General features: G+C 37.1%; 1 protein-coding gene across 3 annotated transcripts in view; it reads left to right on the plus strand.

The window, feature by feature from the left end:
• The window catches only part of LOC146001741 (uncharacterized), a 100,436-nt gene that overhangs the window by 48,760 nt on the left and 26,655 nt on the right, over positions 1-25,021 (plus strand). For 2 of the 3 annotated variants that reach the window (XM_083139445.1, XM_083139444.1), the window contains exon 3: positions 1,121-6,255. In XM_083139445.1, the coding sequence (XP_082995571.1) occupies positions 1,121-2,231 (1,111 nt within the window). In that variant the 3' untranslated portion in view covers positions 2,232-6,255. Of the gene's footprint in view, positions 1-1,120; positions 6,256-18,729; positions 18,871-25,021 lie in introns of those variants that run through there. The other variant, XM_083139447.1, reaches the window with a different exon arrangement.

Here is a 25,021-nt window from a genome sequence, read left to right on the forward strand (position 1 = left end):
TTGACAATCTAAGATTTAACACTTTATCAAGAGCTTCATATCTCTCCATTTAAATTTAATACTCAATCCTACCACCAAAATTTCCATGCCATAATCTAAGACCTAGAGTTGGATACTGTACCCCCCCCCCAACTGTTAATTCACCATCCCCTCCAGAACCCACATATCAATTAAGGCGTAATATGTAAGAGTTGGATATTTCTCCCCCCTTCCCCTTCGATAGTGCCCTTAAACACTTTCTTTTCTTTATCTAATGGATTAAATATGGTGCATTTAAGGTATAAAATTTTTACATATATTTTTGAAAAGTATATAAATGTTGAATTTTACATTATTTGAAGGGAAAAAATCCCCCCCCCCCAAATCTTGATGGCGCAGCCCTACACCATAATCATTTCCTGTGGGCACCCCTGGTGATACATAAGAACTCTAAGTGGGTATTATTTTCAGAATCCACAAACCATACACAGAAAGAATTGGTATTATGAATCAAAAATAGTATTTTCAAAATTTTTGGGGGGTCCGGACCCCCTGGACCCAACCTCTGGATACGCCCTTGGTTTGGATCCCACTTTAAACTGTAGGTCCAGTCCTGATTAGCCTTACTGTGAATAAAGTGAACTTATAACACCAAATCAATCAATCAAAATAAATAACAGGTAGGGAATCAGAAAATACAAACAGTTTTCAGTCAGCAAGAGCCATGTATGCAGGATCCGTGTATCCGTGATTATCCATGTATCCGGATAATCTAAATACCACCCTGTTATTTTCATGTCCACTGTCCTGATCAGAACAAAAAGTTAAAGATATTATTAATAAAATATTAACATTGGCTTCAACTGAAGGAACATGTTCCTTTTGGAAAATATAGCAGATTATTAATTAGTATATCTCAATACATGAAATTATTTTGTGTTTGACAGATAGCATTTTTATTTTAGAATTATTGTTGATAGGTCTTTATTGTGTCATAGTTGGTATTAGGCAATATTTATTGAGAAAACAATGGAATGTTATGTATATCAGGGAATGTTACGCAAATCTGAGTGATAGTACTGTATCTTTTCTGAAACATCCTGTTGATAAATTGCCTTTAATTACTTTTATCTTTTTCTAGGTTATCACTGCATTACACATTGATTAGAGGTGACTTTCAACATGAATACACACATAGTGATATGCATTCAGAAAAGTATTTTGTTTGTTCATCTTGTAACAAATCATTTGCTCGGAAAGATGCTCTTAGAAGACATTTAATAATTCATACTGAAGAAAGGCCTTATACATGTTCGAAGTGTAAGAAATCATATGCAGAGCACAAATATCTTAGAAATCATTTGAGAATTCATACTGGAGAGAAGCCATATGTGTGTGCAACTTGCAACAAATCATTTACTTGGCAAGAAGCTCTTAGAAGACATTTAAGAATTCATACAGGAGAAAAGCCCTATTCATGTTCGAAGTGTAACAAATCATATGCAGAGAACAAAGATCTTAGAAAACATTTCAGAATTCATACTGTAGAGAAGCCATATGTGTGTGCAAAGTGTAACAAAGCATTTCCACAGAAGCGTAATCTCACAATACATACAAGAACTCATATTGGTGAGAAGCCATATGTGTGTTCAACGTGTAACAAATCATTTACATGCAAGAAACTTCTCATAAGACATTTAAGAAATCATACTGGAGAGAAACCATATGTGTGTGCAACTTGCAACAAATCATTTATATGCAAGGCAGGTCTTAGAACTCATGTAAAAATTCATTCTGGAGAGAAACCCTTTCTGTGTCCAACATGCGGCAAGTCTTTTGGGCAGTTGGGAAGGCTTAAAAGACATAATTTAAGTATTCATAGTGTTGAGAAACGGCCTTTTAAGTGTGCAATATGTAACAAATCATGTGTACAGAAGTGTGATCTGGACAGACATTTAAGGATTCATACTGGGGAGAAGCCCTATGTGTGTTCAAAGTGTAACAAATCATTTGCAGAGAAGTCTCATCTCACAGAACATTTAAGAATTCATACTGGGGAGAAGCCCCATTTATGTTTAACATGTAACAAATCATTTGCACATCGAGGATCTCTTGTAGTACATATAAGAACTCACACTGGAGAGAAGCCCTATGTGTGTTCAAAGTGTAACAAATCATTTGCACGCAAGTGTCATCTCACAGAACATTTAAAAATTCGTACTGGTAAGAAGCCATATGTGTGTTCAACTTGAAACCTATCATTACATGCAAGGAACTTCTCATAAGACATTCAAGAATTCATAGTGGAGAGAGACCTTTTCTGAGCCCAATATGCAGCTAGTCATTTCATGAGTTGAGATATCTTAAAGAACATTCAAAAATTCACAGTGTTGAGGGAAAGCCTTTTGTGTGTTCAATGTGTAAGAAATCTTTTACACAGAAGTATGCCCTTAGAAGACATTCAAGAATTCTTAGTGAAGAGACCGTTTGTGTGTTCAACGTGATCAAAATATGTACATAGTTTCTGAACATTCAACAGTTCATAGTTTTTGAAAAAGCCTTTTGTGTGTTTTTAATGTGTAACAATCATCTTCACAGGAGGTAGTTATTAGAGAGGATTTAAGAAGTAACCCCTATGGTGTTCAAGATGTAACAAAAATTTTACATGCAAGATGTTCTCCAAGGATATTCAAGAATTTTCGGTGCAGAGAAACCTTTTCTGTGTCCAACATGAAACAGATCATGTAGAGATATGTTACAGTGTTTCCAGCTACCTGGAGAACCTGGACAACCGTTAAAAGTGAGGGAATTTAGTTGATGTTAGGCATATTGAGTTATGAGCACCTGGTGGGTTTATTTTGAATTGTATAATAATTTGCTGAACCCTGTTTTAAGAATTCTCACAATCTGGATTTATGGTTGTGATGAATGTTGGCTGAAAGTCAGAGAAATACACTGAGAGTGGGGAGAAATCTTGAGGTGATAATAGAAAAGGTACATCAGATGTCAGTCATATAATGAGAGACATCTTGCACCTGGAGCAGGTGGTTGCTGAATTCCATATTAAAATCGTTTCTGTGTCCCCAACAAGTAGATTTTTTAAAATTGCTTTATAGTCTTTTAACAATTTTTAGATACTAGTTTGTTTTAAAGCTTATAATAGGTTTCGTTTTCTTTGCATTTTGCATTGATAATTTTAGAATCATATGCACAAATCCATAACAAATGCAAATTGCTACAATGCCAGGGGTCCCGGGTTCAAATCCTGGCCTGGGCATGGATATTTGTGAGTGTACATTCATCAATTTCATCATATCAATACTCATCCCCATCTTTGCAAATTAACCAAATGTAGCATAAGAAGCGAAGTAAAATAAAGCAAGTCAACAACAGGTCAAGTTTGCAGCAACTTTTCACACATATATACCCTTACTCATTAGGTTACAACTGCTGTGCTTTTCAGATAGATCACTTCAAAAGAAACTGATGTAATCATCACCCAGTGTTTCAAACAGAAACACTTTCCATGTGACATACATTTTTCTTTTCACTAAATGTCAGCTTGGAGTGCGATGCACAGAAATGCACATTACAATGCACACACGTGAATTCTTGAACTTCAGAATAGGCCATTCTCACAGGATGTGTTGAGACAGGTTTTATCTGGAATTTCAGTTCCCATATTTTTCTTTCTATGCCAAGTTAAAAATAAAAAATAATTTGAAAAAATATTTGTTTAAATTCTTCAAAATTGGAAATTTCACAGCTAACCACTGAGTCTCATGATCTTATTGAGACCATACAACACTCTTGAGGAAGCCCCCAAACCCAGCAACGTCACAAAATACCCCTCCTACCCACATCATTTTCCCAAAAATATCCAACATTCAAAATTCACTTTCCAACAGTATTTTGCGGGTCCCAGTCGGTAACGCTAGGAATGGCAAAGTGTCCAAAAATAACTTTCCAACTGCTGATAGATCTTTATCTGCAAACTTGCGAACTACTTAAATGAAGTAAATTAGTTGATTTGTAACGATTAAGTAACTCAGTGATTTTGTGAGCACCCTGTATGAATACTAGATACAGTGAGAGATAAGCTGTCAGAGCCTTCCCACTTTAGGCGATGTCGATATTCATTGTCAACTTAAGGCAAAACAATTCCAGAAATTTGCTACTAGATTTGCCCCTTGGTAGCGTATTTATGCCAACAGAGCAACACCCAATTTTGATCATAAAGACATCAACCCAAACAAAATAACATCATTACCATCTAATGAACTTTATGGAAACTACGCCGGACCCTGTGGCTGAGACGCCAAGGGTGGTTGCTGAATTCCACATTAAAATCCTTTCTGTGTCCCACGGCAAGGGTCCCGGGTTCGAATCCTGCTCGGGCTTGGTTGTTTGTGAATGTTCACTCATCCCCATCTTCGGAAATTAGCCAAAAGGCACAAAATGCAAAGTAAAATAAAATAAATCAAATCAAATTAAATCACCGTGTATGTGATGTGGCTGTGGTGGCTCAGTCGGTAACGCATCTGACTACCATGCTAAAGGTCCCAGGTTCGATCCCCGGCCGGTTCAAATCAAATCCGGGAACTTTTCTAACATTGGAAGCGGCCCCCGTGCCCACCCAGCTTCGAATAACATGGGTACCTGGGGGAAACCCTGGGAGGTAAAGGCGGTCAGGGGCGTGATGCTGATCACATCACCCCCACTCACGACCGGATCAAGAAAGTGTGGGGCATTACCCCCGCACCCCCTATACGCCTTCATGGCATGGTGCTAAGCACAGGGGAGCACTTTATTTTTTTTACAAATCAAATCAAATTTATGGCAACCTCAGAATTCATTTTTCCGGTTAGGTGCGACTTACTCACTTGATAAACAATAAATAAAATATTGGGATTCCATTACAGCTGACCTGTTCTATTACTAAAAAAAACACTATATAAAATTTCCCCCTATTAAAATCTATTAAAACCCCACTGTTACACTTATTAAAAGAGAATCCCTCCGGCCATTTGGCGCTCACATGTTAACAGTCAATGTCTTCCTTGCGAATGTTAAGATTTTAATAGGGGGAAATTTTTTATAGTGTTTTTTTAAAAATAGAACCTAATCCTTGCCATTGTTATTGACGAAGCTTCATGGGCAACCATGAAGCCGATAAACCGGCCTGAAGAAGGGGACAGTGGTCCCTGAAACGGTATCAATTACTCAACATATACTCACTGAACATAAGTAAAAATAAATATTTTATTTTATTTATTGTCTCCAACAGAACTGATGACAAACTTTATTTATTAATTTTGCCCTCAAATGTCAGTAATATACCTAGTGTGCACACGAAAATCCCTCCTGAAAGAGAATTTTACAGTTAGTGCACAAATAGACAATAGTGACACTGTGAGTGATGTAATCAAAGTAATGGTTAATTATGAACACGAGTGTACAACCAATTTAGAAGTTTATTTTATACTACTCATATCCAACAAAAAAAAGATAACAGCTTTACTCACGTAGAATGATTGTTTCGAAAGTTACAAAGATCAACCTTTAACTACAAAATAAATTTCGTAATATACTAAAATTTTCTTGTATGAAACCATGCGATCTCTGATCATGAATTTATATCAAAAGGCCACATACGTACCGGTCAAAATGTAACAACATTTGACACATTCAGTACCAGCAACATTAAAAGTTACATAAAGATATTTACAGTTTTTTTTATTTCGTAAATCTTTTAAGAAAAATGTATGTACTCGAGGGTACAAACATTCAATCTTGCATTGATATAATTTTACAGAAAGGCCACCAATATATCGACCTACACACACAACCTTTTGACAAGATTTGTGTTGTTAGTGGTATTCAAGCATTCATTTGAATACAATTACAATGTTTATAATTATTTGCTTACTTTTGACAATGTTATGAAATATGCAAATTGAAAGAAGTAGTTCGTAATGCACCCTTATTTCACTTGTGTAACTTCGTAAGTTTATGCAAGCATCGTAGATGTGCCATAGCATACAAACAGTACTGTGAACGACGTTACAATTTGTGTATGTTGATGCGATGAAAACTCTTCAGTAATACAGAAATTATTTTTCATGAATGGGCGTAATATATACGTATGAATTCACCTTCGCCATGTTGACATTCACAACCATAACCAAACTCAATGCAAAATATACTTTCCGCAAGATGACGTCACTTAGCCATTGTGAGAATCCAAGCAAGCAGGTATCCCACACAGGTATAAGTTTTTTCCTCACGAAAATATTAAAACATTTCCACTTGAATTTCTCTTGCAGATGTTCAAATTACAATCCGATTCACGGATGTGCATTCAGTGTTATGTTTCCTCGTCACAAAATAGGTAGGATAATATTTCTTACCTCCAGATACTGGGATACAGCAAACATGAAGTCACCTTGTGGTCGACATCTTTCTTCCCAATAACGTGGTGTCTATGACCTACCTTGGTGGAATTTATCATAAGTGCTTTCTTTATACTCCCAATTGTCGGGGTGTACTTGTGTATTCCAACCAAACACACTAGTAATTGTCAGGAAACCAAACAAAGGGAGCTGCCATGAATTCACAGATCTTGCTCATCCATCAACAATGATCATTTTCTTCTTCTTCTTCCTGCCTTTTCTCCAGGTCCGATGAAATGTCCCCGAACGTAGGTTGATTTCACTCGAACTTCACTCGATTTTGGGAAGCCATAAATTGTGATTTACATAACCAACAATGCGTTAGTACAAGGACAAAAGTACAGCGCCTTGAATAACGTAGTGTGGAAAACGACCCAAGGAACTGGTTCACCAGACGGATGAGAAATAGATGGCAGTGCGATCAATGTCGGTGCTAATTTTCTTATAAAAGTAATGCGGCTTTGCTAGTTTTTGGAATATATTATGTAGATTTGTTTGTCTTGAAAGGCGGTATGTGAATTGATGGAAACAGTTATATTTGTGGAGTGATTTGCAGTCACGAAATGACATTAATTTGGAAAGATAAGTAAAATAAAATTAATAAATAAATAGCATGCGTAACACAAGAAGAAACATCGCAAAGTGATTACTGATGTCAGGTACTGGATTGTGTACTAGAGTTTTATTTTTCTATGTTATTAGAATATAAATAGTATCCTGAGAGATATTTCATACCGAGGCGACAAACCACAAGTGTTGCTTGGAAGCGAGCAGTCCGTAATCAATGCAGCCTTTCGAAACGTAGAAACATAAGCTCTGACTGCACCGTTTCCTCAAGGAGATTCATACACAAAAATTTAGTTGCCAAGAACATTCCACGCGTGTTTTTTCTCCCGTATTATTAACGAAAGTATGACGATAAAAGGACGTGGTCGACTGTCTAGAATGTTCGTTAATATTTTCGCGACCACTGTCCCAAATATTATAGCAATTATCACATTCATAGAAATGCTTCATGTAAAAGAATCAGACGTTGCAGCGAAAACTCCATTTACTTCCATTATAAGCAGACGAATACGAAGCACCGGGTTCAACACCAGCGCCTCTAGCGGATCATTTTCGAGTGGAACCAGCCAGAGCTCGCAGAACTGTGCCGTTTTCCACACTACGTTATTCAAGGTGCTGTAAGAAAAGTATGTTACATTGTCTGATTCAAAATTCATTCACATAACATTTATTAAAATTAAGAATTCCGAAAATCTAGCTGTAACTAGAGACACCTAGCAGGATTTTTAACAATTAGGTGAGATTGAAGCTCGGGCAGTACACTGTAACTATATCCCATCTAGCGACATTATTTAACACTAATAGGACTTTACATACGTCATAGTGTATTATGCTCTCTCACCACACAAGTGAGAAAAATCCATGTGACCGGAAATTCATGAATACATGTGTCAAAGGGAGGTAATGCGAGATTTTCCACCTAAGGAGCCTTCTTTTTCCATAACATAACACCTCCTTTTACATGTAGTACCATAAAAATTTGCATTGTGGGTCCCCATCTAGTTTTCCTTGTTGACTGATCACACTCGCAACACCTTCCCTGTCTCTTGTAAGTAGTACCTAATATTGCAATACAAAAGTGATATTCATGCACATCATTTTCCACATATTATAGATTTGCTGTTCTCATGTTATTAACATAATGCTGTTCAATCTACAAAAAACAGTTACAATGGTAATTTGAATACTGTAATGCCCCATTCTCCTCCCCGAAAGCACAGTGGTAACATTGTTGCCTTGTGATCAAAGGGTCCCAGGTTCGATACCCAGTGGAGTCACATGACACAGTGGATCGGATTCCACACTAGAGTGTAAGTCCAGTCCAGATTGGCTTTTCTATGTATAAAGTGGATTTAGAACACCAATTGAATCCAATCTAATGCCCCTTTCTAAAATATCCTCCATGGGACGAGCTAGTTATAGTCCCGAGACCCAATCAACTAAAATTTGTTAATTGCTGGATGATTAGCAATTGTTAAAGAACACCACTGAATATATCATATTTTGGTCATTTTCTACCTTATAATCGTGAAAATGACTTTGATTTTTTAGTTCCATGTCCACTTTTATGCACCGACTGACTAGCCAGGATTGGACGTAGAGTTTAAAAGTTGAATGTGAACGTGTCGAACACTAGACTCCTTGATTACAAGATGACGACATTACCACTTCACCATCAGGGAGACCTCAGGCGAAAGATGAATAGATGAAATAGATGAAGGAAGGTGCATAATGAAACATGAATGTCTAATGCATAATTTAAAATTCAAGATTATTTGCTTCGTAGGTGCATTAATTAATTACACTAACTGCTCTATCAAGTATGGTGGTGGTTATGTCAAATGTGTATGTGGAGTATGGAAACAAAACTACAACAGAAAGTGATGATTCTCCTTCTGGAAATAGCAATGGGAAATAATGCTCTCATAAGAGCTACATGTTACATGTTATACAATTTACAACCAAATAGTTATAAAAATGAGACAAAAAGATATGAAAAATTGCTGTTGGAATATACTTCATAATCATTTGATATCTTCAGGAATTAAAATATTTACCTAGTAAAGTATGTACAATATGGAAGTTTTTATGCACTACAACTCTTATTGCAATACAGACAGTGGCGAGCTCAAAGGGGTGGCGATCATACCCCCCCCCCCCCCCCCCCCGTTGGCCCTGTAAAAAGAATGTCAAAGGCAGGGAAAGATAGCAAGAAGATGTCTGGCTACTTATAAAATTTAAGGTAAAATTTAAGGTCCTTGGTACGCCACTGTACATAGAGCTTGGTAGAGCTTTTTTGTTTGTAAGCCCATTTTATGCACATGAAGGCTAATTGGGACTGGGGACTTGCAGTTTAAAGTGGGATCCAAACAACTTGTATCTCAACCTTGTATCAATCCCAGGACCCCTTGATTACAAGGGGATGACGTTACTACTATGCTTTCGATGAAAGAGAGAAAAATGAAAACTGTCCCACAACTTGTCAAGATCTGGACTATTCCATTTGGAACATAGAAAGGGAGGAGAAAGGGCTGTTCCACTTTCTGATAGAGGAGGAAGTGTGTTATTTTGCAATGACATTTCCTAACATTTTAATTTATTTTTTTTTCTCGGAAATTAGGCTAGGCCCCGAAGTTTTTTCATTCCCATGTGTTAGAACATGCTATTTTCAGCTACAAGGTGGCATACTTGGTTTATTTTTTTGCTTGATGCTGTTTTGAGGTAAGCCTAATTCTGAAATTGCATCTTTTGCAATTTCTTAGTATTGAAAGGGTTATATCTGCTAAGAGCTTCAATATCCAAGTAACGTGCTATAGCAGGTAGCTTGTCCTAATTGTGAGCTTCAATGCGCAGTAATGTTGCTTAATAGTCCGGGTGCCAAATGCCAAAAAATTGGCATAACCTTGATTTGACGTATGTGAATGGACGGTTTTTTCCCCATAAAAATTTTGGCTTTTTACCAATTAGAGCTAACCTATTTCACTTGAAGTTACTGTTATGAGTTTACAGGTTTGTAGTTACATATTTTACAACTAGCTAAAATAAATTTACATGATGTAGCAGCCAAAAGACAGATATTGGCCAATCCCAGTAGACACATAATGCATAACTGTTCAGATACAATTTTAACCCTAGCTTACTGAGAGGGAAGGGAGAGGGGCTTGCAGGCCCACCACCTCTATTTTTTTAGATTTTTCAACAGTTTGAAAATAAATTACATTGTTTCCTAGGATGTTCCCAATATTTCATTATTACTTTTGTTCATAGAAACAAATTTAATGTAATTAGGAGGCAAAATGCACTTGGTGTGCATACCAGGTGCCATCTTTGAATGTGTCTCATTTGAGACGCTTGTGACAGTGTACAATTGGTTGGTAATGATGGTAACTATTGTAATTATTATATTTAATAAACAACTACACTTATACAAACTAAAGAGCATTAATAACAAAATATTATGAATTTTGTGAGTTTTTGTGAATGATAAAATATATGTGAGGCACTCATGCAATAATTGGTTATTATTTTTTATTAATGATAGTAATCCTTTTAATTATTATAATTAATAAATAACTGCACATATACAGGGTATACACAAATGAATGGTGGGGTTATAAATGTCAATAAAAATTTTATTTTTCAACTTACGTTGCAGCAAAACACTGTTAGAGGCGGAAACTGTCAGAGTTTTTGATATGTGAGTTAAAATTACAATCTCTTTGATACGCTGATTCGAAATATGACCTCATCATGTAAGGACTTTCCACAAAAAAATCACATTCTCCCTTGCCCTTTCGTTTCCTGGATCTTAGGCTGTGAGATTTCTTTCTATTTAGGTTTATTAAAGACAGGGTTTTTGCACAACCAATGCCAACTTCCATCCAGCAATTTCGTGATCGGATAATGCATGCAGGGCAGGACATTACAGTGGACATGTTACACCGTGTCTGGATATAGAGTTTGATTACCACATTGTGTGTAGTGTGACCAGAAGAGCCCACATTGAAGGATTGTAATTTTAACTCGCATATCAAATACTGGGATAGTTTCCGCCTCTAACTGTTTTCTGCAACCACCTAACTTGAAAAAACAATTTTTTTATTGTCATTTATAACTGCACCATTAATTTGTGTATACCCTGTATAATCAACAAATGAAGCAGTGATTCAATAATAAAAAGTTTTCTTGAATTTTAGTGATAAAATTATGTGTGGGCTTGTGAGCCGCATTCCGGTACGTAAGTTTCTCGTATGAAGAATGCATAACAAATCCAATTGGTATTATAAGATATTTTACTTTTTTTTTATCTTGTGGACAGATTGCCTCATTACCTTACAGTGAAAATAACATACTCTTAAGCCCAACTACAGGTAAAGTTTGCAGCAACCTTTCACGTATATAGTCCCAAATGTAAGAGCAGAATACAGTTCAACTACGTTACTGCTAATCAGCCTGTAATAGAAACACCTTGGCACTTGAGCTAAGACTGGCACGGGAGATGCTGAGCGCCAGTCTCACGTTGATTAACACATATAGGTAATATCTGCTGAAAACTTACTCTGTTGCGTGGTTTAGTAGAAAAATGGTACCGAACAGAGATTTGATCTACATGTAGCAGTAGTATAAAGAACCCATAAGTGTGTAATTATCACACCATATTTAATTGAGGATATCACATAATTGAAGCTTGTGATTCTTTTGAATAATTCAGAGGCAAATGTGCATTGTGACTTGACTGGGGACATACTGATTACAAGGTGTATAACAAAACTTTGAAGAACACTTGCAAATAATATTTGAAAACCATGATGATCGCTTATTGTGTGGTTCTAGTCGCCAGAGCCTCGTTAGGTCAGAACTGCTGTGGTTTTCAGATGGATCACCACAAGCAGAACTGATGTAGTCGTCACCCATTGAACCGACACGGAAGTTCAAACAGAAGCAAATTTTTGATATTCTTCGACATTTGGTGTAGAAGATACAAGGCTGTAAAGTTTTTCAAAACACTTATCTGACATAAAATTGGAATCATGCATCCATTATTTCAATACCTCATTACTACTATATGATCGGAATTTTTGAAAATTTTCATGTGTCTTAAGAAATAAGTGAACTTGCTTGGCAAACAAAATTTTAAGAAATTTCGATTCCTCAAGTTTGTTTTAGGGCTAAAGACATTTCCACAAATTTAGGTCTTGGTTTGAAACTAGATTTTCACCATGAGCCCCACTTTTAAAGTGGATAAGTTTTCATAACTATTGATGAAGTGTCACATCACACTATATACACAGATAGGCTAATCGGGACTGGACCTACAGTTTAAAGTCGAACCCAATTCACTATGTGCCCCTACTGACACCGGACCCAAAGACATCACATGTTTTACAATTCATTATCTGCTGCACACTATTTTTTTTTTTAAAAGTTCATTTGATTGCCTCAGAATTTTGTACAATAATGAAAACATTGTCTTGCCAATAAAAAAATGTGCAATAACTAAGGTTATATATTTGCATATCTGAGGATGGTGAAGGCCAGATAATAATTTTAGAAAATGAAATCCCACTTTTAGCATGAGAATTTATTGATATGATGTACGAGGTTTGTTCAAAAAGTATCAAACTTTTACAAGGGTTGGATAAAAAGTAATGGCAACACTGGTATAATTGGTACTTGACTGTATTGGCAGAGGAGCATGTGTTACATTCCTTCAAAGTAATCGCCCCTCATCTCTACGACCTTCTGTCACACGTATGGAAGGCATCGTACACCGTCAGCGCGTCCATCTCTGTCGATGTCCCGCAGTGACCGCCCTATAGCACGTATGATGGCTTCGCGTGTGTCGTAGTGCTTCCCGCCCAGTGGTTCCTTCATTTTGACAAAACGGTCGTAATCACACGGTCTCATACCGGTATACCGGTGAATACGGCAGATGTTCCAGTACCTCCCACTACCAGTTATGCAGGAGCGCCGTCACATTGTCCGCAGTATAATGGAACCACATGCAAAAGAACCTGCGCAGACTCACAACTCGTGCCTCATACTAATGTGTGAAGGGGAGGTGTAAGAGTGAAGTAGGCTTCCTTATGGCCTGTGGAAAATTGAAGCATATTGGATTGAAAACCACATATTTCTAACAACTTTCCCCTCTCTTCATTTTTATTGCCTGTACTAATAATAGAGTTGTCCTGTGGTGTTGAACTTTTTGACTCATCCTAGATATTTGTTTTAATTTGTGTTCAACGAAATCATTTATTCTATTTATAAAAGGATACTTTTTGAACAAACCTCGTAAATAAAGACAGCAGTAAATGTTCAATATTTGCTCATTTGGTTGTTATTTTGGCCAATGAAAGCAGTAGTTTTGACCATATGACTAGTTTCCATGCCTGCTAAAGTGACATCAAATTTTGTGTTTTAACAGTTTACTCCTTTTATGTACAAATTTACACATAGGCGCCGACTCCATGGGGCTTAGGGGGGCTCGAACCCCCCCAATGTTAATGATGTGGGGGCAGAGCCCCCCAAATAATTTTGCTTAAGAGGATCTAATGTATTATTTTTCTTCTCTTGTAAAGTTTACTCTGAACTGTGCCACATGAACTTAACTTTAAATACACATTTGAAATGTTCTAGACCATCAAATTTGGGGGCTGACACCGCTAAACCATCAACTTTGGGGAGGGGCCAGCAAAACAGCAAAACACATGACTTATTCCTATATACTAAGTATATAATTATTATTTACTATTATACATATATTAATCAGATACATAATGAATTTAACCGATGACTTGTTAAAGACTGTTTGGGAATCTCCTAAAAGAATGCAAATATTTAGGAATATTATTGATGTGAATGAAAAGGCTGGCCATACTGGACTGCGACCACTTTGCTCTCGTCTGTGGACGTTGAGAGCCTCCAGTATGCAAAAGATCTTAAGGAACTATGAAAACCTTCTCAATTATCTTGAGAAATTTTCTGAAGAAGATTCTACTGACTCCGCATCAAAATGTGCTGGATACCTGAAGACAATGCTTCACTTCAAGACATTTTTCTTTCTCTCCCTCTACTACCATGTGATGGGTCCAATAGAAGAGGTAAACTGTAAGATTCAGTCTCCACGCATTGGTGCTACAGAAGTGGAATCAAAACTAAAATACTTGACTGACATCTTTCAAGAAAAGCGAATGTGTTTTGAGCAGTTCTGGCTGAAATGCACAGAGGGCAAACCGAGCCTCGTTGATGAGCCAGAATTGCCCCAACAACGTCACGTCCCTAAGAGACTTGAAAATCCTGATGCTGCCAAACATCACAAGTTATGTACTCCAAAATAGTATTATAAATCAATATGCACTGACGTGTGTGACACAGCAAAATCATGTGTTAAACAAGGACATGAATCTACAGGACTACAAAAAGTAACAGCCGTAGAGAAACAGTGCATCTCAGCTGTGAACAGTTGCACAACAAACTTTCAGCAAACTCGAGAATTCTTTCACCAAGATTTGGATGCTGATAGGCTCTCCTTACACATGTCCATGCTTGGTGATATCGCAAACAGAAGAAAGTGATTCTAACTACCATTCGTGACATAAGGAAGTTTCTTTTGGAACACAGCACCCTCCAGGAGCCAAATTCATGATGGTCCTCCACACTGTGCCAGTGACGACAGCCACAGCCGAAAGGTCATTCAGTGCTATTAGCCAACTAAAGACATATTTGAGATCTACAATGAGGCAGAAGAGACTAAGCAGCTTGGCGGTACTCCACATACATCAAACTGTGCTTGATAATTTGGACCTGAGACCGCTCGTTAATGAGTTCATAAAAAAATAACCCACTGCGTAGAGCAAATTTCGCTTTATTTTTAAATCATGTTCATATGTTTTTGTTGTGTATGTCACTTTATATCTTAGTGTACATGCTATTTTTTTTATTATTGCAAAATTAAATTTAAAAAGTAAAATATTGTAGCAAGAACAAGAAAGTAAAACTATTTTCCTGCAACTTGTGTTAGCATTTATGTAAATAATTAAATAAAACTGTTAAATATTGTAAATATTCGTTATTTTATGGGTTATTTGCAACCCATAACATGTCTGTTGCGGACATTAAAACACACCCATGCCCTCGCTGGGACTCGAACCTGAGACCCCTGGATCAAAGCAAGTTGAGTCGACCACCCAACACGCTCGGCTACAGAGGCCGGCATAAAACTGTTAGGTTGGTCTCTTAATGTAAATACATACTTTTTAATAAAAATGTTAATTGTTATCTAAAAAAAAATGAGCAGACACAAAAGACATAAAGAGACTTTGAAACTTTTTCTAAACGTTTTTCATGTTACATTTCATTTGCATGAGGAATATAATAGCTGCTTAAAAACTGCTATACGAAGACGTAATTTTTATTTTTAAAAAGGGAGGGAGTTCATTCATTTATTTCAGTGATCAGAGCCCCCCAAATAATTTTGACAAGTCGGCGCCCCTGAATGTACATAACAATATCATCGTCTTCCTCTTGTCAAGGAAGATCTTCACCATCCGGCTTTGGTATTAAATGTGCATTTTAAAATATCAACAAATGTGTTGAAACCAAATCCAGTCGAAATATTAGATTTTAAGAGGGCAAACTTTTTAACGAAATGTTACGAGACATAAACTGGGCTCTCATTAATAGCATGGGTGAAGTGGAAGAGACTGTAAACTATTTTTATGAAAATGTGAACTCTGTATTTCATAACACTGTACCTAAGAAGAAGGTTCACAGAAAATACAAATACCCTCAGTGGTTTACTGGAGAAATTATTAAAACTTTAGAAAGAAATCCATGTGCATAAGCTGTGGTTAATTTTTAACTACTACATATGGTGCAAATATATATGAACAGAACTAGTACTAGCAGAGACGATTCCATACATGTAAAACAGCAGCAGCGAAAAATCAAGCGAAAATGGTAGCTCAGTAGTAGAGAAATGGCACGGTATGCCAGAGACCCGGGTTTTAGTCCTGGTCAAGCCTGCATTCTTCACTGAAAATTTCTACGTAGTACATCTCCTGTGTGTGGCTAATCTTCAGATAATTATCATCTCTATGCTGGGAGCAACCAGGCAACGTCAAAGTCTACAGTGTTTCAAAGGCAACAGATTCTGTTGCGGTACCACTAGCAGAGATGATTCCATACAGGTAAAACAGCGGCAGCGAAAAATCAGGCGAAGCCAGGCTGGCTTGGTACCTCAGAAGTAGAGCAATGGCATAGTATGTCAGAGACTCAGGTTCGAGTCCTGGTCGAGCCTGCAATTATCGCTGAAAATTTCTATGTAGTTCATTCCCTGTTTGTGCCTAATCTTCAAAGAATAAAAAATGTGTGAGTTTATAACTTTTTCCGAAACCCTGAGAGTGGTTGGATGGGAGAGAATTGGCTTCTCTTCTCTTCTGAATGTGATGTGGATGTGTTCACATGTGGTGTTTAGATTCGGAGTAGATGTTCGTGTGTAACTGTTTCCTCTTTTAAGCTGTGATTGACAGTTTAACACCAGGTGAACATTTATTTAAATAATGTCGAAATGTGCCGTGAACTGCTACTGAAGGAAACGAGATAGGTAAAAATGAGTGTGAACATCTTCCCGTATTTGAAGTGGAAGGCAACTTTAACTTAAGTCTAATCAAATGGACATTTTGACACTCCAAACCACAAATGAAATTTTTAGCCTGTTCTGTTTATGTACATATGTTTTCCTTCACCATCAGAAGTTTATTATTCCTAAAAGAACAAATAAAATAATAATCTCTTAAGTGTAATGCTTTGTAATGTAATGTAATGTAATGTTATGTTTTCTCCCCTGCTATGAAATTCCAGCAGACAGACCTCTCTTTTCCCAGCTTGCCATGAGGGAAGGTCAGTGGTGGATGAGCAGTTTTGGGTTTCACAGCTGGCTGGATGTGGAAACTGTCCCTCGTAGCCTTAAGTCCTTTGTTATCCCAATTGACGAGAGGGGCACATGCCTTCCACAAAAGCAATAACAAAACCTGAAAGGGGTAATTTCGTGAATGTACAAGGAACAAAAAAGTTCGAGTAACATAATATAAAAATACTTCGATAATATCCTTTTCGCACCTGGCAAAGAATAAAAAATAATAATAATAACATAATAAGCAAATTGCTACTGGATCTATTTGAAATTCTGAACATCTTGATTGCTCTTTTCTCTAAAACAAATCATTTGTCCCTTTGTCTCTGTTGTGCTCATGGCTGTGAAATCAAAACAAGCCATTTCTTGATGCATTTCTTGCACATTTTAGCACAAGACGAGGCTACATTAGTCATTATTGTTTAAGTACAACTGTAAATTAACAGTTGATATCTTACTCTTGACGTAGAAAAGTGATGGAACTTACTTTTTCCTCGATTATTTTTTTTTTTTTAAAAAAAAAAACATGCTTTAACTCAAATTTCACATATATTCTGGCTGCAACTGAGAACCACGAATAACAAATCGTGCATTCTCTCTGAATTACAGTATGATTGGCATCTCACCTGAAATTGCTCTAAACACATTGTGTGTGTTTGTATTAGCATTTATTCAGAAAACAACTTCTCCCATTCAAACAACATCCCATCTGAATCCTGTTTTCCATCAGATGGAAACCAAAAGGGAAAATTCTCCCTTGTCTCACTTCAAATACTACCCCAATAATAATGATGCAACTAGCCATCAAAATATTTTATGTAAAGACTAGAGGACAGTTGCTCAGGAAGTCGCTCATGTAACTTTTATTCATTAGAAAATAAGTTTAGTAATTATCTTTAAGTCCAGAAATATGGTTTATCAACTTTGTCACCTAAGGAGCAGCCGCTGCTGGTTAATTAGAACGTGATAAAAGGTATTCTTTGCATCATGCATGGAGGGAAGAAACTGCTGTCATTCTTTTCTCACACTGTAGTATGAAAGTTCCTTATTGATGAAGACTTTTTTTTTTGCTTTGAATTCAAATAAACAATTCCTTTTAATTTTCTTCTGTTCTGTAACAGTTCTTCCCCTTTTTGCAAAGAAATCGACTTACTATTGGGACTGGTTCTTCTTGAGATCCTTGTTCTTTTCTGTGCCATCATTGGATATCATCTTGTAAACGGATTGCCAATTTTATTTCAATCAGATCTCAACTTTTTCTCTGTTGATCTCCAGTTCTCTCTCGTGTCCTCCTGGATGATTCCAATAAATGCTTCTGTTATCTTGATCATCCACGCAATTCAACTACTTGCAGTTACCTTTGAGTTCTGTAACATCAGTAACAGGATTATCAGTGTACTTCTCGATGTGAAAGACTTTTGTCAACCAGTTAACTCAGCACTCTACAATTCCAGAGGTCCCAGGTTCAAATCCCAATCACCAGTCGTGATTAGCCTTACTGTGCATAAAGTGGACTTAAACACCAAATCAATCAAATCCCAATCTGGACATGGGTGTGCTTTCATCACATGGTCACTCATCTTCATAGTTGCAATTAGCCAAGTATGGGAGAACACGACACTTAATAACATATCAATTTGAAGCAAATATACAGATGAAAGTAATAGTTATTAGCGTTTTCTAAAAGGTCCCTGAAAAAAATTCTAGGAAAGTGTTTTGAACATTATGCACATTTTTTATCTCATGTGAAAGTATGATGTATCTTCTCCACCATACTCTGATATTAATGTTATGCTAAAGCACATTTTTCTTCTCTAGTCGCAATCGCTGTCTGGAAAATGTGTGGTTGTCCTCATCAATATCTAAGAGGAGAAGATGCCATTATAAGGGATGTACATTCTCTGAAGATCTAGATCAAGGAGTGAAATTCTTCACCTTTCCTGCAACGAACAAACAAAGGTTAGTACAAAGTGGTCATTTAGTTGAGTAATAAAGGCCTCAGGCCATATTATTTATTTTTCTTAGTGGCACAAGGAGTTAAAAGGAATATGAAAATATTAAACATATTTTGTCACAGTTTGTGTGGTAACTAGACAAGTTTCACTCCATTGTTTTAAGGCAGAATCACACGGAACTGGATTTCCAGTAGGAATGCCGTAGCTGGCTCTGGACTAGCTGCCAAGCTGGCTGCTGGACTTGTTGACAACTAGACCATCTTCTAATTGCAGCTGACTTTCTCTGCTAGATTCTAGAACAGCCAATCAGAGTGAATGTTTGGTCATGTGGAGGATAATCTGTGAACTTGGATTTTTTTTCCGTGATCCGTTATTGTGCTGCGAATAAGGGGAAACCCAAATAAGCAGTACCGGAGAACAAGGCTCTCAGTGTGTGGAGGGTGTCCAGTGGAATCGACATATCCAGCAAATACCACAGATACCCACTGACAGCCTTGTGCCATGGGAAATAAACACTGCCATAAAAGTGTTTGCCCCCAATGCCTTGTGGGCCTGGAGGTATCCAGAAAAGCTAAGGGAGTTGAAACCCTGACAGAAAACAAGGGAGTACCTGAGAAACCACAGGTGGCAGCACCACCACCCAGGTGAAGGCTGTGACAGGCCCAATTAGTTGACAGCGGTGGAAATGTCCATTACACTATTATTTATTTATAATACAGCGATCTTTTTTTACATGCCTTGTGCTGCCATCTCTGTTTCAACTTAGCAACTATTTACAAGTATTAGGCCTATTGAGTACGTAACACCACTTCTGAATAATCCAACCACACATCAACTGCCCTCTTCAGTCCCTGCCCAGTACAGTTTATAGTCTTTCTTCAATTTCATTTCTCCTCTTCCTTTCCATTTCATTTTGCTCATTCCAAAGATGTTGATCCCTCTTCTCGCATGTTTCTATCTGCTTCCAGTCCTGAAAAAAAGAATAGGTGTTATAACTTGTATGCACCTCGTATATGGAATCCACCTCTATATGCATAAGCTTTCTTAAAATCGAAGGTATTGACAATTTGATTTTTGTATATAGATAATATTTAAGGTTGGATAGATTTCTTATAGTTCTTATTTCCTCCACTCGCTTACACTAGCGTTGCCGAACCTTTGTAAACACGAGAGCTTGGCTAGCAACTCAGTACGACTCTGCCTATGGGCAAGAGAAAGACACTCCACATTAGAGTGAGAGAAACCTACTCCACTTTCAGGTGAGAGAATTTCAGATAAACCCCGTCTCTTGAATGCCAGGAGATTATGGTGAAACCCCATCCCACGTGGAACCCCATTGCTCTGATGTTGGAAAAGACCACATTTCCATGGTTACACCAAACTTTCTCTTTTGGTGACTTTATCCTAAATATATGTGATTGCCATCTAAAAGTAGAGATTTATTTCCAACTGGGGATATTAAGTATCATATAGTAAAAGGTTATTTTTCTTTGTAGGTCATATATTGCACATACAAATACTGTTCTCGAACTGTCTTGGTATTTAGGTAACTGTATCCTGAAAGTTAAAGTCTGTAGTTCAAGGACCGAAGGTTAAAAAGTTTGTAAACTGTGGAGACTTCCATACATGTAACCGTAAACACATTGTTTTAGTGTATCATCCTACTGTAATGGGTTCAAGCTTTGTTCTTGTCTTAATTTTGTGTTGAATAAACTTTATATGTAAAAGTCCTTCTTAGAGTTTTTACAGTATCTTGCTGACAAGAATTTCTTTGGTCTTTAGTGCGTGCACTTAACACCCGAACCCTGAGTGTAACAGATTCTCATGCCGCCGCTGGAGCAAAGGCTAGCATTATGGGTAAACTATGCAAGTAGGTATCTCCGCGGTTGAGGCTCGGCGTGTCCAGCTCGGCAAGATGTACAGAATGTTGAAACTTTCGCCGCTCAACCTTTTGGTTCCCGAGGATGTTGCATACGTTGTTGGCACTTGGTACCCCAATACATTGCAAGCAATAATGAAAGGTTCTTGGATATATTTTAGACTACGAATTTTCAAGAGACTAGAACTATAGAACCAGGATCCTTAGGCCACAAGAACTGCAGCATGTACCTAAATTCAATGGAAACATATCTGATAAATGTCCTAGAACATTCATAAGGGAACTAACATCAAACTCATGAGAATTATCCTGAATGTTATAGAAACATGTTTCAAGCAGTCTGCAGCCGGATGGTGTCAACTGATTCAGCACAATTTCAGAAATTACAAAGAATTTAGCAGAAAATTCCTGAATTATTACTGCAGTGAGGACATAAAAGAAAGGCAGTTTGAAACTCTAAAAGGAAATATTCAATTCAGTTTTCCTTTATTAAAGGGCAAGGTTCAGCCTGCAGCTGTTCTACCACCTAACCCCGATGGATACATATACATACTAAATACATTCTACCTACTAAATGTTTGTACAATAACAAACAAAGAAGAAAGAGAGAAATATAAAGAAGACACAGAAAGAACAAATACAAAATTGAGAACAAAGGCTCGTCTACACACTAATAATAATAATAAAAAAAAGATTGAAAACAAATACACAAGGATACACAAATTAATTGACACAATTGTGCTTGGTGTGATATGGTTGAGAATAATACAAATTAATATTAATGTTATGTGTAAAAACATATAAATGTTCTTGATATGCGAGAAAGGACAAAATATCGTAAAGGGTTGGCAACATGTAAGGGGAAAAGTAAACAAGCAAAATGAAGATGAAAATACTTGTTATTAGGAAGTTGGTTCAGAAATGAGAGCTATTATTCGTGAGTGCTGGAACACAGATATTGTTCATTTAAGAATAGAGTTTTTAGTTTGTCTTTGAAGTTGTTGCGATTAGTGAGGGACGTCATGGAAGGAGAAAGTTTATTCCACGCTCTTGCAGCTGAATACGTAAATGATGATTCGAAAAGCACTGGTGTGTGCTTTGGAAGTTCAAGTTTCGATTTTCCCCTTGTTTTGTAATCATGTATTTCCCTTCTGAATTTTAATTTCTGGAATAGGTTTCTAGGTGTTTTGGTTTGTAAAAGATTATGAATGAAACAACACAGATGTAATTTTCGGCGTCTGGTCATGTTCAACATTTTGTTTGCTTTTAGGGTTGGGAGGATATGATCGTATTTTCTTATATAGTACACGAAACGGAAACATGAATTTTGGACTTTCTGGATTTTGGTTTTGTTTCGAACGGATAGATTTGGTCGGAAAATTACGTCACAGGAGTCCTGTAAAATAAAGATTAGTCTAATTTTAATCTCTGTTTTTAGGCATTCTTTAAAGCTGTACAGCGATCTTAGCACGGCGTAAGCTTTTTTAAATTGTTCTTGCACATGAATATCCCAGTTAAGGTGTTCATCGAAAATGACGCCTAGATTTTTCACATTTGTTGAATAAGGGATTATAGATGTGTCTAGTTTGATGCATATCTCGTTAGGATTTATCATAGAGAGATTATTTCGGGAACCAATAAGAGAGAAAGTTGATTTTTGTGGGTTTATTTTTAGACCGTTACTTTTACACGTTTACACTATTTATGTTGGATAAATCATCATTGAGCAAAGCTAAGGCTGCATCTGGCGATTTCGGTGGAAAAGGAATTTGTAGTTGAGTGTCATCTGCATAAAAATTAACTTTACTGTGATTGATTACAGTAGGTATGTCGGCTGTAAAAATGGTATAAAGGAGAGGGGCTAGAATGGATCCCTATGGGACACCGGTTTCCAATGGCAGGGTGCGAGAGAGAGGGGGCGTGGCAGCGTTTATGAATACTCTCTGTTGTCTGTTTTTTAGATACGATCTAAACCATCGGAGAGCAGGAGGTGAAAAATCGTAGTATTTTAATTTGCTCAAGAGCAGGTCATGATGGACACTGTCAAAAGCTTTAGTCAGATCCAGTAATACTAATGCTACTGCCATTCTCTTGTCGATTGATCGTAATAAATCATCAGTTACATTAAGTAAAGCCGTTGCCGTGCTGTATGAGGGACGGAAACCGGATTGACATTTTGAAACAGATCTAGGTCATTAACGTGTTTGCGAGTTTGCTTGTAAACAATTTTTTCAGTGATTTTGGAAAATATAGGTAAGAGACTTATTGGTCGAAGGTCATTCAGGGACGATATTACTTTTTTCTTTGGTATCGGAACAACACGTGCTGTCTTCCAGCTAGGCGGGGATTGTCCAGTCTGGAACGAGAAATTTTGGATGTGCGTCAGGGGACGTAAGATGTGCAGTTGTAACAGTTTAATCATTTTTATAGATATTCCATCATTACCAGATGCATTGGATGATATTTCGTTTATAGCTTTCATTGTTTCGGCTTCGTTTATTTCTTGCAGGTGGAAAGTTTGAGTGCTTTCGTTAAAAGTGTTGACATCAAAGAACTCTCGAGTTTTGTTAACATCATCTTCTGAGACATTCGCTTTGCTGCATACGCTAGAAAAATGTCGGTTAATTGAATCTATGTTTCTCAGGTCGGAAGGTATCTCGTTGTTCATATTTTTACTATATACACCCCACGTTTTTATTTTTCTCCACAACTCTTTGCTGTTATTGTTGCAGCGGAGGTGATGATTAAAATAGGCTTTCTTTTCCTGCCGTTGGACCGAGGTGGTGAAGTTTCTCAGTTCTTTGTACTAGTCCCAGTTTGCCTGGGATTTTGTGCACTTATATTTTATTAGGGCATTGTCACGGAGTTTCATGAGCAGTTTTGTATTTTCGGATATCCACGGAGAGTTTTTTGATTTTATTTAGTTTCAAGGGGTGCATGCTTGTCGAAGAGATTTATTACGTTTTGAGTAGCAAAGTGTACTTTATCATCGATGTTGTCGAAGCTATCAATTTGCATCCATTCAATTGTTGCAGCATCCCTATCGAATATCTCTTTGTCGAGGGTAGAGAAGTTTCGAGATTTGATAAACTGTTTAATTAATTTTGGTTTTTCGATGGCAAGTGTCGCGTTTACTAGACAGTGCTCGGACGTTCCGACAGGAGCGGTTATGTTAAATGAGTGTACAAGATCCGGGTCATCCATTATTACCACATCGAGGAGTGATTGGCTGGTTGCCGTTATGTAGATTTGTCCAAAGTTGTTAGCCTAGAAGAACATACATGGAAGATGTTAAGAAGTTTAAAATCTGAAGGAAGGTTGCAGCAAAGAAGAATTAATTAAACAAGTTGTCCAAGCATTGCCTTTGAGTATTCAGAGAGCTATAGCAGTGGTTAAAATAAAAGTAGTAGATGATTTGATTAAGTATTTAAGAACAGACGACGTACTAAGTAAAACTCAAAATTCATGGAACGATGAGGAAGGAAGATTCTATGGAAAGAGGCAACATTCAGAGGAAGAGAGCCATTCAAAACCAAAGTTCTGGAGATAGGAATTCGATGTAAGAATAATAGACATAAGAAACCAGAGGACAGATGTAGAAAGATGAGATGCAGGAAGAGATATTGGAAGATATGAGAGAAATAGGGACTTTGCGAAGAAGGGAGATAAATTACGGTAGATACCGAGAAGCTTGGAGAAATTATAGAGATCGAAATAATTCCTGAAGATATGGAAGAGGAGGAAATCAGCGATGGAGAAATACATATACTGTGGAATTATGCCCAATGAAGAGATAGAAAGAAGAAATGCTCCTCCCAATGTAGAAAGAGATGAAGCAATAGAATTAGCCAGAAATCACTGCAACATCGTAAGGAGATTCTAAGAGGGAATGAGAAGAAATGAAGGTCCAAGAAATGTAGAAGAGAATAGAGGATCAAACATATAATGCTCTTGCAGCATCTCCCAGGTGTGAGAGCGAAACCAGAAGAGACAAGGCAGGGAGAGATTGTAAATAGTGAAAGAGAAAGTCTAGAATTATATTTAATAGAAGAGCCCAATCTCGAGGAACTAAAACCAGGGAGAACTTTTTATGTAAAGGCCAAAATTATACATTTAGAAGTAAAGTGTCTTGTAGATGGTGGTAGTGTGGTAGAAGTAATGAGCTACGAATGCTGGAAGAGGATAAAAGGGAGATATCCACAAGCTCGTCTAGATGCATAAGAAAAGGATAAAAGAAGATTGGTCATGGCAGTAGGAAAAGAAGAATATAGAATAC

This window comes from Lepisma saccharinum, chromosome 17 (genome assembly GCF_977018435.1).
Source record: "Lepisma saccharinum chromosome 17, izLepSacc3.1, whole genome shotgun sequence".
Classification (NCBI taxonomy): domain Eukaryota; kingdom Metazoa; phylum Arthropoda; class Insecta; order Zygentoma; family Lepismatidae; genus Lepisma; species Lepisma saccharinum.